Genomic DNA, 17064 nt, shown 5'->3' with positions numbered 1-17064 from the left:
TACAGTATTGAGAACTCGAGACCAACTGGGAAGCCACATATCCCATGAGAGGCTGAGTGTCACGATATCCCACAAGGGATGAAAAATCAATAACCTAAGAAGTTCTGGAGAGCCAGGAAAGCCATGGTGGGCTAAAACACAAGATAACCATTCAAGCAGGGGGGAAGAAGGGAAACAGCCGTGATGTGCCAAATTACCAGAGACCCGGAGCAGGGGACAAAGACATTTCCAGTTACGAAGCGACAGGCAAGGACAGAGCCACAAAGCCTGTTGGATCAGAAAAGGAGCACTCTTACAAAACCCTTGGATACACTTGAAGTGTTAGAACTGATTAGAACATTGGAGTGCAGGCCCAGACCAAACTCTACCAGAAAGAGAGCAAGACTAAAGAACGTGTTGTTTGAATTGCACCAGCCTGCGAGAAAACCGAGAACGTTTTGGTGGGGATCAGAAACCAGCCACCAATAGCCAGGCAAAATGTATGTTGTTTTGTATTAGTGGTAGGGACAGGTGATAGGTTAGGTTAGGTTTGGACAGAGAACAGTATTTACTCTAAGACATCCTAATGATCCCTAGTTTGTTATTTTCTTTGTAGTGTAGGGAAACCATCATCATAGAAGCAGGGATAGGAGAGGCATATCACAACACACACACACGCACGCACGCAGGTGCACACACACACAAACACACACGGCACTAATGATGTACACTCATGACACTAATGAAACACACGATGGTCAGTGATGCTGTTTACATGGGACACGGATGGACACGCACATCACTGCTGCACATGTGGGCAATATACATGTTCATGCATCGCCACTGGTGCCTCGGCGCATCACTGATGCATATGCAGGACACTCATGCAATGTGTTCATTTCTTGTTGCCTCACAGGTAAAGGCAGGTATGGAGAGGTGTGGAGAGGCACGTGGCAGGGCGAGAGCGTGGCAGTGAAGATTTTCTCTTCCCGTGACGAGCAGTCATGGTTTCGGGAAACCGAAATCTACAACACTGTGCTCCTCAGACATGAGAACATCCTTGGTAAGTAACACCAGATGGCTGACACGGTATGTTATGTTATGCTATGGTATGTCATGTCATTGTGATGAAATGACCATCGCCAAATAGTTTAGGGATGAACAGGGCTTCTAAACACACACTCAGCACCACACTAGTACTAGAACCGCAGTGTTCTGAGTCATAAAGGTGAAACGGGCACAGCATGAATGGTGCACCTCCTTCCAGTCTAAGATAACATGAGCTGAGGGAAGGCTATACTCTTCAAGAGGGTGTGAGGCAGCCTGGAAGAATCCAAAGCAACAATAGTATGGCAAATACAAAAATAAAAGAAATGTCCAATCAAGGTTCTATAAAATCAGACTTTAATAGAAACGAAAAGACATATAAACTATTAAGAACACTAACAATGCACCCCTGTGGTGGAATATACAGAGAATGCAGATTTTTGGCGAAACAGTTTATAGTCATAAAATCGAAAACCAAAATGTCGAAAGTCAAAAAATCAAAAAAATAATGTTGAAAAAAAAAGTCACATTTCTTTTTTATTATGTTTGTTATTCGAAAAGGAGGTTGCCAGGGACACTTGCAGGGCTACCACCTCAGCAGGCCAAATCCTGGGTACCAGTGTCCAGCAACAGTCAGGCTTTCCTTCAGCTGGTCCCCTCAAAGGTTCCCCACAAGTGGTTAGGGGAATAGTCTGCTCTCTTTTTGCAGGTCCTTGTCTTTATCCAATGAATGGGACTTTTGGCAGCCTTTATCCCATCAAGGTTCCTTCCTGCTCAATCTTCCTCAAGCATTTCTAAGATGGTTCCTAGATGATTATTCAAGATGATTGTTAAAGATGGTTCAATTAAGTTGGGGTCTCACCCCCTTATATAGTCATTTTTCCACAGCAGATTGGTCCCCATTAAGTGTTCTGCAAGTCAATGTCTGATTCAGATTGAGGGGGAGAATTAGAGGGTGAGTTTTGAGGGAGAACACTCGATGGAGCAAAAGACAAAAGTCAACTAGGCCTGTTAATACGATTTAGCTATGTGAGTGGCACATGGTGACGTTTAAGTGTGTTGATGCAACATAGAGGCATTATGATATGCTGCCGGGTCACTTTGATGTGGGAGCATAAAAACGTACTCTGGCAGTGTCATGAAGGAGCATGCCAATCTGATGTTGGGGCATGACGGCACTGAGGATGTGATCGGAGTACATATGATATGATATGGCATTTATAACGCGCCTATACACAAGTTTTTCAAGACGCGATGAGGCAAGGGAGGGGAACAAGGGAGGACGGACAATGATCCTACTAGGCCAGGTGTCATTCAAATCGCGCAAGTGCGTGGGAAGGGAGCAGGGACAGTGCAGTACATGGTAAGATGATAACAATAAGTAAGTAGCGGCCAGCATGTGGCAAGTGCATGGGTAAGTGCAGACATCAGGTGTCAAGGGCTGGGAGGGGGACTGTAGGGATACAGAGACAGTCCCCAAGTGCAGGGGTTGCCAGGTGGGCAGTGCTGGTGTGAAACGCTGGCGGGGAGGACCTGGTCCCGAGATCAGAGGGTGTCCAGGTTGCCAATGCAGATTCCAGATACAACTAGGAGGTCAGCAGAGGAGGGGAGGAGAAAAGGCAGAAGCAAAGAGAAAGGTTTTGAGGAGCTTCTGGAACCGGAGATGGTTCTCCTCAAGTTTAAGGGAGGTAGGGAGGTTCTTCCAGAGGGAGGCACCAGCCTAGGAAAGAGATCTACCACCAACTTGTTGCTTGGAGAAGCGACTGACCCTGAGGGAGTTGGAGGCGGCTGAGCATAGAGCTCAAGAAGAGAGATATTTAAGAAGAGAGAGTTGAAGGTATTGAGGCCCCAGAAGACCTTGTGGATGATGCAGAGGGTTTTGAACTTAATCCTCGCAGCCACTGGGAGCCAGTGCAGAGATTTTAGTCCTGGAGAGATACGATCCCTGGGCTTGAGGCCAAGGACAAGTCTTGCAGTCCTGTTCTGGATAAGTTGCAGAGGGCGGAGAGTAGAGGCAGGCAGATTTAGAAGGATGCGGTTGCAATAGTCCCGCCTAGAGAGAACCAGAGCTCTGGAGACAGTGAGCCTTTGGGGGAAGGAGAGGAAAGGAAGAATACCTCTGAGGAGGTGCTGCTGGTAGTGTGACTTCTTAGAGACGTCAGAGATGTGAGGAGAGAAGGAGAGTGTGGAGTCGAAGATGACCCCACGGTTTTTTGCCTTGCAGGTGGGAGCAGGAAGAGGGCCAAGAGAGGCCGGCCAGAGAGATGCAGGGAAGGAGGCAGTGGGTTTGCCACTGAGGAGAATCTCAGTCTTACTGGCATTAAGACAGAGGTCATTGGCAGCACACCACTCCTGGATAACAGACAGTCAGAGATGAGGGAGGGAGAGGAGGAGGCTGTGGGTAGCCTGAATATGAGCTGGGTGTCATCCGCATAGCACTGAAAGTTGGGGCTGAGAGCGGCAATGTGGTGGGCGAGGAGTGCCAGCTATTGGTTGAACAGCCAGGGAGAGAGGTTAGACCTCTGGGGGACACCACAGGTAGAGAAAAAGATAGTGGAGAGGAAGGACCCAAGTTAGATCTGGGAGGGTCGGTCAGAGAGGAAAGAAGTCAGCCAAGCCAAGGCCTGACCGGTGATACCCAGGTTATCATGGAGACGGTTGAGCAGGATGGCATGGTAGACAGTGTCAAAGGCAGAAGAGCGATCAAGCAAGATGAGGACACAGGAGGTGATAGAGTCAAGATTGGAGAGCAGGTCTTCACAGATGTTCAGGAGAGCAGTTTCCGTGCTTCTGGCAGCTCTGAAGCCAGACTGATGGTCATGAAGACAGCCAACAGATTCAATGTGGAGATTAAGCTGGGAGGCAGGATGGCATGTTTGACAGTGTCAAAGACAGAAGAGAGATCAAACATACAAAGCACATGGCAGCATGACATAACAGAGGAGCACTAGACATGATGTAGAGGGCTGGCAACATGACCCAGAGGCATGTACAGGAGAAGATGGAGGATGACAAACACTGGCGAGTATGATGGCATGATGACGTGGCCAAGGAGCATGCTGTTGATAGGGTGGCATGGAAGCATGATAATATGAGGCATGATGATGTGGGCTACAGTCAAGATGATGTGGCACGTTAATAGGATGAGGGTATGCAGAAGTACCGAGATGGCAACCTGCGATATGACTAGTGGATGTGGGCATGGACTAGATGTCCTCAAAGGAAGAGAATGTAACAAGCAGTCATGAGAACATGATGCTTATACTTTCCAACGTGAAATGCAGCTATCGAGACGAGACAAATCTTCCTGTTGTGGAGTCCAGTGATATCAACTAGCCTGTCCCTCCCAAGCATATTACCCAAACTTGCAGGCAACATGGAAGCCACAGGCCTGCTGCTAGCACAGAGAAATAGGGATCAGGCGCTCCTCCCTCCCTGTCCCTGCCCGTCATAGTATGGCATATAACAAACTATTGGTATAGCACTTATGCCAGCTGAAGGCCACTTCAAATCACTGGGCCTCATTACAACCTTGGTGCTAAGTGCACCAACTTTACCACCATGGTGTAAACTCTGTTTACACCATGGTGGATGGCTGATTTACCGCCCCATTCCAAGGTGAGTGGGGCGGTAAATCCCCATTTCCCATTTTCCCTTCCCCATTCCCATTTTTGCACCATAGGGCATAATGGGAGTGGGGAAGGCGCTAATTACGCCGCCGTAAATTACGGCGGCGTAATTAGCACCATGGCAGGTTAGCGCCATGGATTTTAACGCCTGCTAAAAGCAGGCGTTAAAATCAGAATCAGGCGTTGAGGGTTAACGGTGGCGTTAACCCTTAACGCCTGAGTGTACTGTGACCTGTAATTTCAGCTTCACGGGTAAGGAAGTAAGAGTCAGCCAGGCTTGGGTGGTCTTGCATACAGTTGCTGATCTGTTGTAGCTAGGCCTCTTACTGTGTAGCAAGGTCACCATGCTATAGTTAGAGAAAGGTTCAAAAACAAAAACAAGATTTGCTTGCTTTCCATAGAGCACTCTGTGGGATAAAACGCCTGCAGGCACATGGTTGATGGGCGCATAGTGGACGTTGATGTAAAGTAACTGCCTTCCACTGAGTCTCACGCCGGCTCCTCTGATGGGTGAGAAACACAGGCCTGGGCCTCTGGGAATGCCCTGTAGAAATGAACGGAAGACTCCCGACTCCCTACCTGGCCTCCAAAGCCCAGGAGACAGGTTTGCTGGGTAGGACTAAGAGCTCACAAGGCTTGTGGGCTGGGTGGGACTAAAGACACTCTCCGATGGGAGGCTTCCCTGTGGGCATCGTCGGTGGGAGGCTTCCCTATGGGCATCGTCGGTGTAATGCTTCAAAGCAGGTACCCAGACAGCTCCAGTGTCCTGCCAGATGGCCATGGAAATGGACACAGTGTTGAGAACATTGAGAACTTAGTGCAACACCTGCCTTGTACTAAGCTTGCATTCGGTGATCTAGGCTGCTGGGTGATGAGTGCGAGAGATAGGGAGCAAGCCAATGAGTGAGTGCCACTCCTAACTGCTGGCCTGCATGGAAGTGAAGGGATGACACCTGTTGATACTATTGTCTATGATACTATGGGCAAGAAGGTAATTGTGATGGACTGAAAATCCATGGAAGCGTGTGGGTTGAATTGCAAGAAAGGCACCATATTTGTGGAGAAGACCTTCATGACAGCACTGCCCAAACAGAGAAGAGAAACACACAGGAACACTATCCCAACTGCCCCTCCAACTGTAGCGCTCGAAGAAAACTCATCCACGCTGTTTCGAGCTCTGCTACCTTTCTAGGCGAAGGAGTCATTCAAGCTGAAGCTCCTATGGGGCATAATGTTATATTATGTGATACATGAATAGAGCTTAACGGCCATTTTCCAGGCCCCAAATGGTGTGTGGCTGCTTGGGAGTCCTGTAGATAAACTGTACATTGCATTACAGGAGAAGGGCATTGCAAGATACTTAGACATTTGCTATTGTATGCAAATCCGTTTTTAGAAGTTAGGACTAGTACTGTCAAATTATGTTTAGCAGTTTTATGTGTTGGGTACGGTGGGGGCGGCTGTGCACTTTGTTATGTCAGTGAATATGTGGTTGATGACATGGAGGGCATTTTGCATGGGACTCAGCTAAATGATGTATTCAAATGTGGAGTGAACAGACGTGGCAGTCTAATCCTAGAGCAACTGACCGCATTTGAGGTCTCTGCAATATTAACATTCACGTTACATACACAATTGGCATTACATGCACCTTTGGTCAACAATAAATACTTAAACAGTACTTTACTCTGATGCATACTTGTTAGACCCAAGCCAAAGCATACAACCGATGGAAAGAATCCATATTTCTTTTAATTGAGAAGATATGTCAAGCCATACCGTCGCATTGGATGCCCAACCCACAGATCACAGTCGTCTGGTCTTTGCAGAGTGAGAAGCACTGGACCAAAGTCCAAGCGCACAAGACAACTGGATCAATGCCTGGAAAGAGAATGGCGTTGCATGCCCTCGAAGGCCCTCTAGCTGCACCCCTACCCAACAGAGTACAGCAGAGGATCTTTCTTGCGCTAGTACCACTACTGCATTCACTTTTCACTATATAAAGTGTGTGAGTGAGGGCTAGGAGGCCCGGTTGGTGAGGCAGTTTAGAGGTTCAACATGTGTACAACGCCAAAGATCCCACATAAGAGAGTCAACTCTGGTCAAGTGTATAGGAACACCATATGTGCAGCACATTAAAGTAGGGATTGGTGGGAGGGGGATCAGGGCTTTGACTCGGGAGGATAGCTCAAGGGCAAAGTGCTCGCCTTGGAAGCAAGACTACATGGAGCAATGCCGGTTCGATCCCCGGGTCCGCTTTTAGAAACCTCTGGGTATTAAGCGCGTTATAAAGAACCAATCATATCATATCATAACATAACTATGCGAGACTGACTTCCCTGGCTTTTCCAGGCACAGTGGACTGAGCATATATCAGGCCAGTTGGCCACCCTGTTTCCTAGATCCCCACTCACACCTGTGCTTGCGCACACACCAGCAACATGGCGTGGAGGCGGCAGGGCTTTTCTCTGCTGCGCGTTCGCTTGACCGCTTGTGGTGTGTGAGGTCCTGTTCTTTGAGGCCTTCATTTCAGGAGCAATATTGTCAAACTCTAATATATGAAAGCCGCACTTCGGGTCCATATACAAAGGGCCCGGGGATTATCATTTGCATTTCCAAAGGGCTCTGAGGTAAACGTGGCACTTCCCTGCCAGCCCACCCATGCGCCATGAGTAAGAACAGAGGCTCCTCCTCATTCCTCTCTTAGGACACACGTCACAAAGAAGGTTGAGGAGAGCTGCCCCTGATTGGCTCCTACCCTCGCAGATAGAGCTAGTCAGGGGACATCGACACAGGAGGGCAAGCAGATGACCTCAGATATACCTTGCAAGAGGGCATCAAGCAAGAATGATATAGTTAGGAGGGGGTGTGAGGCATGTCTTTGAGGAAGGACAAAGGTGCAAGGAATGCTCACCAAACTATGCCACCAAATTCGGGGAATAATTAGTCTGTGACAGAACGTCAAAGGGAGCCTGAGATAAGAATTATATAGCTAGGATGGAAGAGGGAGAAGCAGCTGAGGTAGGAGTGAACGGTTGGTGTGCATGACACAGGAAGCATAGCAGATGAGACAAACCTGCACTCTAAAGGTGGAGACCAAGGTCTAACGCCATGGGAATTCTTTTGGAGGGTGTCTGATTGGTAGGCAGAATATGCAGCTGCAAGGCCCGGGGAATTGGAGTCTACTGCAGTACTCTGCATTTCTCATTTACAAACACTACCTCTGCTAGAAAGCAGCTACCCATATCCAATTGGCCTAGCTGGACACATACTAGTGGCCTCACACAACCTCCACACCACTAGCATTAGAATGCAGCTACCCACCACAACATTTCGGCCTAGCTTTACACATACATCCAAACTACTTACCACCCTATTTTTCCACTGACCTGGACTACCATCCGCGAGGGCGTTCAATCCACAGCACCTTGAGATCATACCAATGGTGAAAGGCGCTATACAAATGCCCAATAACATAACATAACATATGTGGTCATTCAAGGAGAAAGTGGCAGAACGAACACTGTGTGCTTCCCACCCCCCTCTACAGCTCCACATCACCACAAACACCCACTAAACAAGTCCCTAGAGACCAGTGTTGCCCAGAATGAGTGATCTCTCTCCATGTTTTGCGCTTGCTTTCCGCAGGGTTCATTGCCTCAGACATGACGTCCAGGAACTCCAGCACGCAGCTCTGGCTCATCACACACTACCACGAGAGTGGCTCACTCTATGACTACCTGCAGAGGACCAGCGTGGATGTGGAGGGCAGCCTTCGGCTGGCGCTGTCCATCGTCTATGGCCTGGTGCACCTGCACGTGGAGATCTTTGGGACGCAAGGGAAACCAGCCATAGCGCACCGCGACCTGAAGAGCCGCAACATCCTGGTGAAGGGCAACAAGCAGTGCTGCATCGCTGACCTGGGTGAGCAGCAGATTCTCAAGTTCTATGAATGTACGCCAGCCTTGGCATCAGTCAGAGCTGGCTTTCAAGAATTTAGGCTCCTTATTTATTTTTCCACTTATAAAGCGCACTTAACCCAAGGGCATCATGAGGAGCGTTCACATATTGGCTCTTTATTGCACATTCAGCCGAACTGGCCACTGCCAGCCAAGTTCCTAGCAACACATTCAGGGCAGGTGGCCTGATGCTAGAGCATGTGCCTCAGCGCAAGTGACACAAGCATGTGCTCCTTGAAGTCAGGGCTACATGTGATGCGGGCATGTGCTGTCAGGTTTAGATGTGATCAAGGTTGTCTGTTTTTGTTGTTTTGGCTAAAGCACCACCTACAAGTCAAAACTATTGTATTGCAGTACAGCAAGGCGGGAGGCGGGATGTGAAGTAGGACACAAAGCTTGTGGGTGTTGTTTGGTTATTTACCCACCCATTGACTGCCAATTGCCATGCTTCTTCTTAGGGTCATATCCACCCACTACGTGCCCCTCCCTTCCCAAAACACATCTCTTCATGTCTCTTTAAGATAGCTTTTTCAAGCAGTAAGATCAAACTTTGTCCCACAAGTGTTACTTAATTGCCGCTATGAATGTGCTACTGGTGTAATAAAAAAATCTCCTCATGGCCTTTAGCATCTTAAGTTCTAAGCAGTATCTGTCCTTGCACTGAAGGCCTGATAACAATAAACATTGTCAAAGCCAAAGGTGTTGGCTTGTTTTGTTTATGGGTATTAAATATGCATTTGCCAAGCACCGCTTTTATGTGCCCTGGTACTCACGCCTTTTTCCAGCTGTTACCATATTATGTCCAAGTAGTTATATCACCATGCCATTGCCTGGCAAATGCCTATCCAATGCCCAGACAAAAGCCAAAACGATTGGCTTTGTCGATGCTTGTTTGGTCTGGTTCTTAAACAGACATTGGTGTCACATGTCCAAGTGTGGCATAATGCTCACATGTGATTTCTGTTGTCAGTTGTGGCTCTGATTAAGACATGGTTTCTTGCTTTCATGACATATTTCTGATTTTCAGCTTTGGTTGTGGTACCAGTGGGCTTTCAATGTTTTCAGGTCGAGCTCTAATGCAGGTGTGATTTTTTCTTGTTGCCTGTCACCGACACGAGGCATGTCCCTTGTTGTGAGGTTTGCCTCTGAAACCGGGGTGTGTTTCTTGTTTTGAGGTCTAGTTCTGATGCAGGTGTGTGTTTTTACCGTTTAGGTCAGCCTCATTTTTTGCTTCCGTGCATGGTTCTGCTGCATGAATTCTTTTTTTTTGCAGGTCTGTTTCTTGTGGTCATGTCTGGTGCTGATAGAGGACATTCTTTTAGTTTTAAGTCTGTCTCTGATGCACACAAGAGTTTTTTGACTGTCAGTCCTGATTCAGGTCTGCGTCGCTTTTCAGTCCTGGTTATGATGATGTTTCTTGTTGGGAATCACAGCTGTGTCTTTCTAGCATTCAGGTCTAGATGTGTTGCTTGTGTGTGTGTGTTTCATGTTCTCGGGTATATGTTTCTTGTTTTTCAATCGCCCTTTTACAGTGGAGTGTGGTCTTTTCTTTCAGGCATAGCTGTGATGCATGTGCGTTTTCTCACTTTATGGACTGGGTGTCTTGTATTCTTTTTATGTAGGCCTCTGACACAGTCGTGCTTGACTTGCTATCAAGTCTGTTTGTGAACATGTGTGTTTTTGCCAACATTGCATATGTCTGATTGCCTTCATCTTTCACTGATACAGGTGTTTCCCTTTTAGGAATGTGTTTCCATCATCAAGTTAGGATGTTATTAAGGCTTGTTCCTCGGTTTCTAGTGTTCTCGTCTCTGGCACAACCTCGAACTTCCGTTTTTCTTGCCATGCTGTATCCTGTATACCCATTATGTGCTATGAATTTTTAGGTCTGGATAGGTTGCTGGTGTGTGTTTTTGTTTTTGGTACTGAATCTTATTCGGGAGTACGGTTCTTGTTTTCAAGTCACAAGACTGGCACCGGTGTGGGTTCCTTGCTTTAGGTGTTTCTGTGGCACCTGTCTGTTTGTTTGTCTGTTTATTTATTTATATAGCGCTACAACCCGCAGGTATCTGGGGGCATTACATGTTACTTAAAAATACTTATTCCATTCCATTGTTTGTCTGTTTCTCATTTTAAGGTTTGGATATGATGCAAACATGTGTTTTCTGTTTCCAGAATGGATTTGGATACAGACAGGTATTTTTTGTCGTCAGGCAGTGATGGTTGTGTTTATTTTTTGTGTTTAATTCGTGCTCAGCACATGTGTGTGTGTAAAGGTGTGCTTTTGCTGTGAGGGGTTGCTCTGATGCAGGGCGTGGGTTTCTTGTTTTCAGGTCAGTCATTGATTTGGGGGAAAGGGTATTGTTTTTTCTAGAGTGAGATAGCCTTGTTTCTTGCTGTTGGGCCTGACTGTCTCTGAAGCAGACTTTAGTTTCCTGATACGAGCCTGGTATTGATGGAGCTGTATTTTCTCAAGGACTGGCCCTAATGCAGTGCATGCTCCTTGTTTCCAGGCCAGGCATTGATGCAGGTGTGTGCGTGTTTTTTGCTTGAGTGAGATATAACTTTCTTTCTAGCTTTCAGATCTGATTGACTTTCAAGCAGACCTTGGCCTCCCGATATGAGCCCGGTATTGATGTAGCTGTATGTTCTCAAGGACTGGCTGTAATGCAGTGCGTGTTTCTTGTGTCCAGGGCAGGCAATACTGCAGGTGTGTGCGTAAGTGTTTTTTGCTTGAGCGAGATATAGCCTTCTTTCTTGCTATCAGATCTGATTGACTTTGATTCAGAGTTAGCTTCCCGATATGAGCCTGGTATTGATGTAGCTGTGCGTTCTCAAGGACTGGCTCTAATGCAGTGCGTGCTTCTTGTTTCCAGGACAGGCATTGAGGCAGGTGTGTGCGTAAGTGTTTTTGCTTGAGTGAGATATAGCCTTCTTTCTTGCTATCAGATCTGATTCACTTTCACGCAGACCTTGGCTTCCCAACATGAGCCCGGTATTGATGTAGCTGTATGTTCTCAAGGACTGGCTCTAATGCAGTGTGTGTTTCTTGTTCCAGGTCTGGCCGTCATGCATTCGCAGAATGGCGACTGCCTAGATATTGGGAATAACCCCCGAGTTGGCACCAAACGCTACATGGCGCCAGAGGTATTGGATGAAACGATTCGCACAGACTCCTTCGAATCGTACAAGCAGACAGATATTTGGGCCTATGGCCTCGTGCTGTGGGAAATCACCAGGAGGACGGTCATTAACGGTGAGACGGATATTTGTTGGGTTCTGTATTTATTTATTTCCATTTGTACTATGCGCTGCTGCTGCATACCACTATTGGCCTCAGAGTGCTATAATTGATGGCCAGTGATAATCAGGTGTCCTTCTAGAGAATTACCTGTGAAGCAAGAACATTTTGCGTACCTATATGCAGCAAATCCTAAAAGAAAGTGGGGGAATCATTAACATACGCATGACAAGTCAAGCCAGAGGAAGTGCACAGGTGTTAAAGTGAAATATGGACATTTCACTCAGTTGTTTTTTCTCAATTGAAAAAGGAAACATTTGCCTCTCAGAAGATTAACCACGAACACCAAAAAAATAACTGAAGACAAGAGCGTTTCTATAATGTTGCTGACAAAGTATGAAATACTGTATTTAAATATTCCCAACAAAATAAAATCCTAATTAAATATGTCCTCGTGGGTAAGTGTCCCACCCCTCATCCTGAGGATCTTGGTTCCAATCCTGGCTTTAGCACCATTGCGACAGGCTGAACACCCTACACTACCAATTGAATTGGGCAAACTGTTACTTTAATTCCTCAAAAACCCGGGGGCATGGCTTCCGTCGCCCTCTGAAGAAAGTGGGCGGGCACCGTCCACACATGCGTGTTCCTTCAACTTGAGCCCTGTATATATGTATGTTATGCTGAAGTATTTTACATGCGACTGTGACTATCTTATATTCCGTGTTTGCTCTCATAGGAATACATGATGATGTTGTAAGGCTTCTATCACTCATCAGCACTGGTAAAATAGTACTTTGTATTTTATTTTGCTTAAATCCTTGCTCAAAGAAACTTTGTGAATATCTCAAACCCAATCAAGAGAGATCCTATAGAGACCACATCTCAGCAGTGACAATGGAAAAGGATGCCCCCCGTATGTGGAGCAGTGCAGGTTAGGGAGCGGGAGCAGCCCTTCCTTCCCCAGAGGGACTCCCGGAGTCCAGAGAACCTCCGGCACCTGTTGGCCATGATGTTGTGTTTCAGGGTGACATAGCTCCATTCATCATAATAATAATGATAATGTGGGTTTGTTTGTGGCATTGCAAAGCGTTGTTCCTTATACAATTCCACACCATTTCACCAACCTGCTCCAAATTGTGCATAGTTACCTGTTAGGACGCTCCAGACAATACTGCCTACGTGAAATTTGGACACCCCACCCCGTTCCCTGAATTTCAGCAAAAGCTAACATTTGTGGGTTTGTGGCTGGGCGAAGAGTTCTTCCTGATACAATTCCACACCGTTCCACCAATCCATTTGGCATAGTTACCTGTTACGATCCTCCAAACATTACTGGCTACATGACATTTCGAAACCAAACCTCTTTTCCAAAATTTCAGCAACATTTCTGTGTGGGTTTGTGGTTTGGCAAAGCACTGTTCCTTATACAATTCCACACCGTTTCACTAATCTGCACCAATTCATAGTTACCTGTCAGGGCTCTCAGGACAATATTGGTTTCATGACACTCCATTCCTCAAAATGTGTTTGTGGGTTTGTGACTTGGCGAAGCGTTGTTCCTTATACAATGCCACACTGTTTTACCAATCTGCACCAAATTGTGCATAGTTACCTGTTAGGACCCTTCGGACATTACTAGCTACATGGCATTTGGACACCCCTGCCCTTTCCCAGGATTTCAGCACTTTCACACATTAGATGGTTACCTGAAATCGGCAAAACATCAATGTGGTTGCAGAAGGACTGGTCATGACACGAGGAACAAAACTTGAGGTCCCAAGGCCCTAGGATGCCCGGTTACTGAGACATTTGCACTGCAATGCATCGCAATGAACTGCACATGCCAGGGTGAGGTGACAGGTGGGGAGGGAGCATTGTCGGTCACAGTATGCAGCAGCATGCCAACCGTCGCCTCCCCCAACGTCTGCTCAGCGGTAGGTCAGCCGGCCACACACTCACCCATTCTCAGTGCAGTTTACTTCAGAGTGCAAAGCACATCAAGCGATAAGCAAATCGGAAACAGTGGCCTACAGGATCATTGATTTTCAACGATTGATGGGAGTGTTGTCATGACTGTGCACAGAACCCATTCAGAGAATGGGTACTTTTTGCTAGTAATATTATAATAATCATGTTTTGTGCTGTGATAGCAAATTGGCAATGTTAGCAAGACATCTATAGAGGATAACAATAAAACACAACCAGAGGTGTTGCCACTTGATTAGTAATAGCCACACGGAACGCAGCGGTACGCATACCGATAAGGTTACTGGGCCTAACCAGCATGGATTGTTTCAATACATTTTATAAGATGTGAAAATTGAGGAACAAGTGAACGCTTTTGTATACATATTAAGAGATTATTTGAGTTTTTGGAGAAGTAACTACATGAGTATGTGGTAATTGATGTCAAACGGTTCCATAGAAGAAGTGCCCCGAGGAAGACCTTGTGTAGGGATCGAAACACATGTTGGCTGTATAGTAAAGCGGATATATTTCAGAACTCTCTGTTCTGTATATTGAGTCAATGTGACTGTGAATATATTTTTTGAGTTTGAGTGTGGTGCGGCGCAAGTGGTCAGTTTATTATCAATAGTCCGTTTTTGTGACCATGGGCTCTGGTCACCCTTTTCTGTCCAGTGCTAGCCAACCCACAGTATTAGAACAAGGCAGTTTTGGGCATTTGAGACTACATATTCATTATTATGGTAGATAGCTCAATGGGGTGGTAGCCCATTTTCACGTGTTCCCACTTGACTAGACTCTGAAAGTTTCATTAAAAATTAGCAGATGGAAAAAGACAGGGATTTTAGTTATCCAAAGTCCCTCAATGCAAGAAATCCTATGAACATGCAAGTCCTTGTGTACGTAGGTTGATACAACAATAGTTGTGGAGACATGGCATTTTAAAAGTCCTCCTTTTTTATAGCCCGGGAATGACACCGTCGTCAATCAAGCGTCTTTAGGATTTTCCTGATCAAGCTCTTTTTCTCTCAATGAGAAGAGGGTACAAACACCTAAATCATTTCAGCAGTGATGATGTACCCATAACCTGCTTTCCTCGTACCAAGAAGGGGTAGCAAATTCCAAAATCCTTCCAGCAGTAAAGGAACCTGCTACCCCCTTAAAGATTACAGATGGGTTCCCCACACTACGATGAAGTGTAAATCCCAAACCATTCCAATAGTTTATCTGTCCTTAAACCATCTCTGCCTACAAGAGGGAGCACTGCTTCCAGACATTAAGGAAAGAGCAACCCTGCACTGCTTACCACCTGCCTAGATGGCGTGACTGCATGCAGACTTCTTGTAACAATGAAGGAGATCTCGGCCTATCATCCAATGGAGAGAAATCAACTGTGTCCCAAAAAATTACAACGCCCCTTCCTTCCTACTACTGAGCTGGACACTTGCCCCAAAAATACTTTGAGCAAAGGAGCACCCCTGACTTGTTGATTCCTATCCAGAGAGTTTGTCTACCCCTAAAATCCATCCTTCAATGATAGAGCACCCCTCTGCCTTCGTCCCTCCTAGCAACAAGTCCACCTTAAACCGAAACACTAGTCTTCATTTTAGCAGTTTTTCAGATGTGCCTGGATGGTCCAGACACATGGCCATGAACAATGGGTACGCGAGAGCGAGAAGAGCCTAGACACAGGGTCATGTTCATATCACCCAGCTGCAATGTACGGATTTAAATGACAGGATTCTATGGCCTGGATAGTAATGTTGGCACCACTGTGGGCAATACACCATTGGTCTGTTACAATCATCAGCAGCTTATCACAACTCCTACTTGCCAAGGAAGTAAGAGTCCATATCTTAAAGTCTGTCCACAGTTTTTTTCTGTAATAATGCTCCCCCTTTCCTCTTATGTATTTCTTGATCACTGGGGAGCTCATTACAAACAAAATTTGAATAGCACCAGTCGTCGAAGTGAGTGGAAACGGTTGGGAGTGGTGTTGCACTATTTTACTGTTAACAGCTCCACTACTTTTTGCAACCATTTTGACTATTCCAGAACTGTTCTTTATGTAGTTAAACCACACTTCTCACTTGACCATCTGATATCAGTTACAGCTAAACTGAAATCTATTTCAACTCAACTGGCTGTCAAACAGCATGTGTGCAACCCTTGAGAAATGTGTTGTAAGTTACTCCTGTCCTTCCTACTCTGTCCCCTGCTGGAGTCACAGTTCCACTACTTTTCTGGTACACTCATATCCCTGAAAAGCACCTGAATAGCACTGATGGATATTACTATATGGGACTTATAGAAATGGCTGTTTTATTGTTTGTGGTACTAACTATTGGGAACAGTTGAAAAACTGAAGATGTAACTTTTAAGTATTAATTATCAGTAGACTACAACCTAAGGGGGTCATTCAGAGTTGAGTGGATTCTTCTTATGAAATACCTCTGGAGAAAGTTATCACCTCCACCAATGGTATTTGTGAAACTCTATCAGGTCTATAACAAGGTCGTTTAAAAAGAAATGTAAAAAGTCAGCCCTTTCCACCTTCAAAGTGGAGGTGCAAATGGATTATGTTCATTAGTAGTTTATATCACTGCTGTAAATTTTTATGGACAAAAGGGTCCAGTCTGACCCTTTCATGCAGAACGTGGGTAGGGTGGTGAGGGAGAGCATCAGGGATACTCATCTATTCACCCTCCGTACCCTGGCCCTTTGTAAAACATCTTTCACTGTATTGAAATAAAGTGCCTGCCCTTCCCATCTGTACAGGGAAATGTTTTCTCTCCAAAAATTGGGTCCAGTTTGGGTTTTTTAACTTCACCTCTTAGATGGAAGTAAAAATAAGCAAAGTGTCAGCAGAAAGTCTGCTTAAAATACTGGCTAAGGTAGCCCTATGGAATATGTGAGAAAACTAGGGGTATTCTCTAATGTAGACCCCGAGAATCCTCTATTCAGGTGACCAGGGGGTGTGAGGCTGTCACTTTCAGATCACAACCCTGGGATGGACGAGCGCGGGAGGATCATCTGGGTAGGGGAGTCCGGGGATGTTCTCATGGGAATACCCTAGGCGAGATGCAGTATCCCAACAAGACCACAAGGGAAGGACAGGAAATCCCAGAAGCCTTTGTGGGTTATGTGTGGTTCCATTATCCCTGACCAAGACCTCCCTAAACTCAAACCAAGGGGGAACAACAGCCAAGTAAGACAAATACGTGGTCTAAAGGGAAGTATC

The 17064-nt window shown here is 46.1% G+C and overlaps 1 protein-coding gene across 1 annotated transcript in view; it reads left to right on the top strand.

Moving 5' to 3' along the window:
• ACVRL1 (activin A receptor like type 1) overlaps window positions 1–17064 on the top strand; it is a 226429-nt gene that overhangs the window by 143798 nt on the left and 65567 nt on the right. The window contains exons 6-8 of the mRNA XM_069653897.1: window positions 896–1042; window positions 8304–8579; window positions 11673–11870. Of these exons, the coding sequence (XP_069509998.1) occupies window positions 896–1042; window positions 8304–8579; window positions 11673–11870 (621 nt within the window). The remainder of the gene's footprint in view (window positions 1–895; window positions 1043–8303; window positions 8580–11672; window positions 11871–17064) is intronic.

Source organism: Ambystoma mexicanum, chromosome 3q, assembly GCF_040938575.1.
Source record: "Ambystoma mexicanum isolate Mex_15411 chromosome 3q, UKY_AmexF1_1, whole genome shotgun sequence".
Taxonomy (NCBI): domain Eukaryota; kingdom Metazoa; phylum Chordata; class Amphibia; order Caudata; family Ambystomatidae; genus Ambystoma; species Ambystoma mexicanum.
This window is presented reverse-complemented; position numbering and strand designations above follow the sequence as displayed.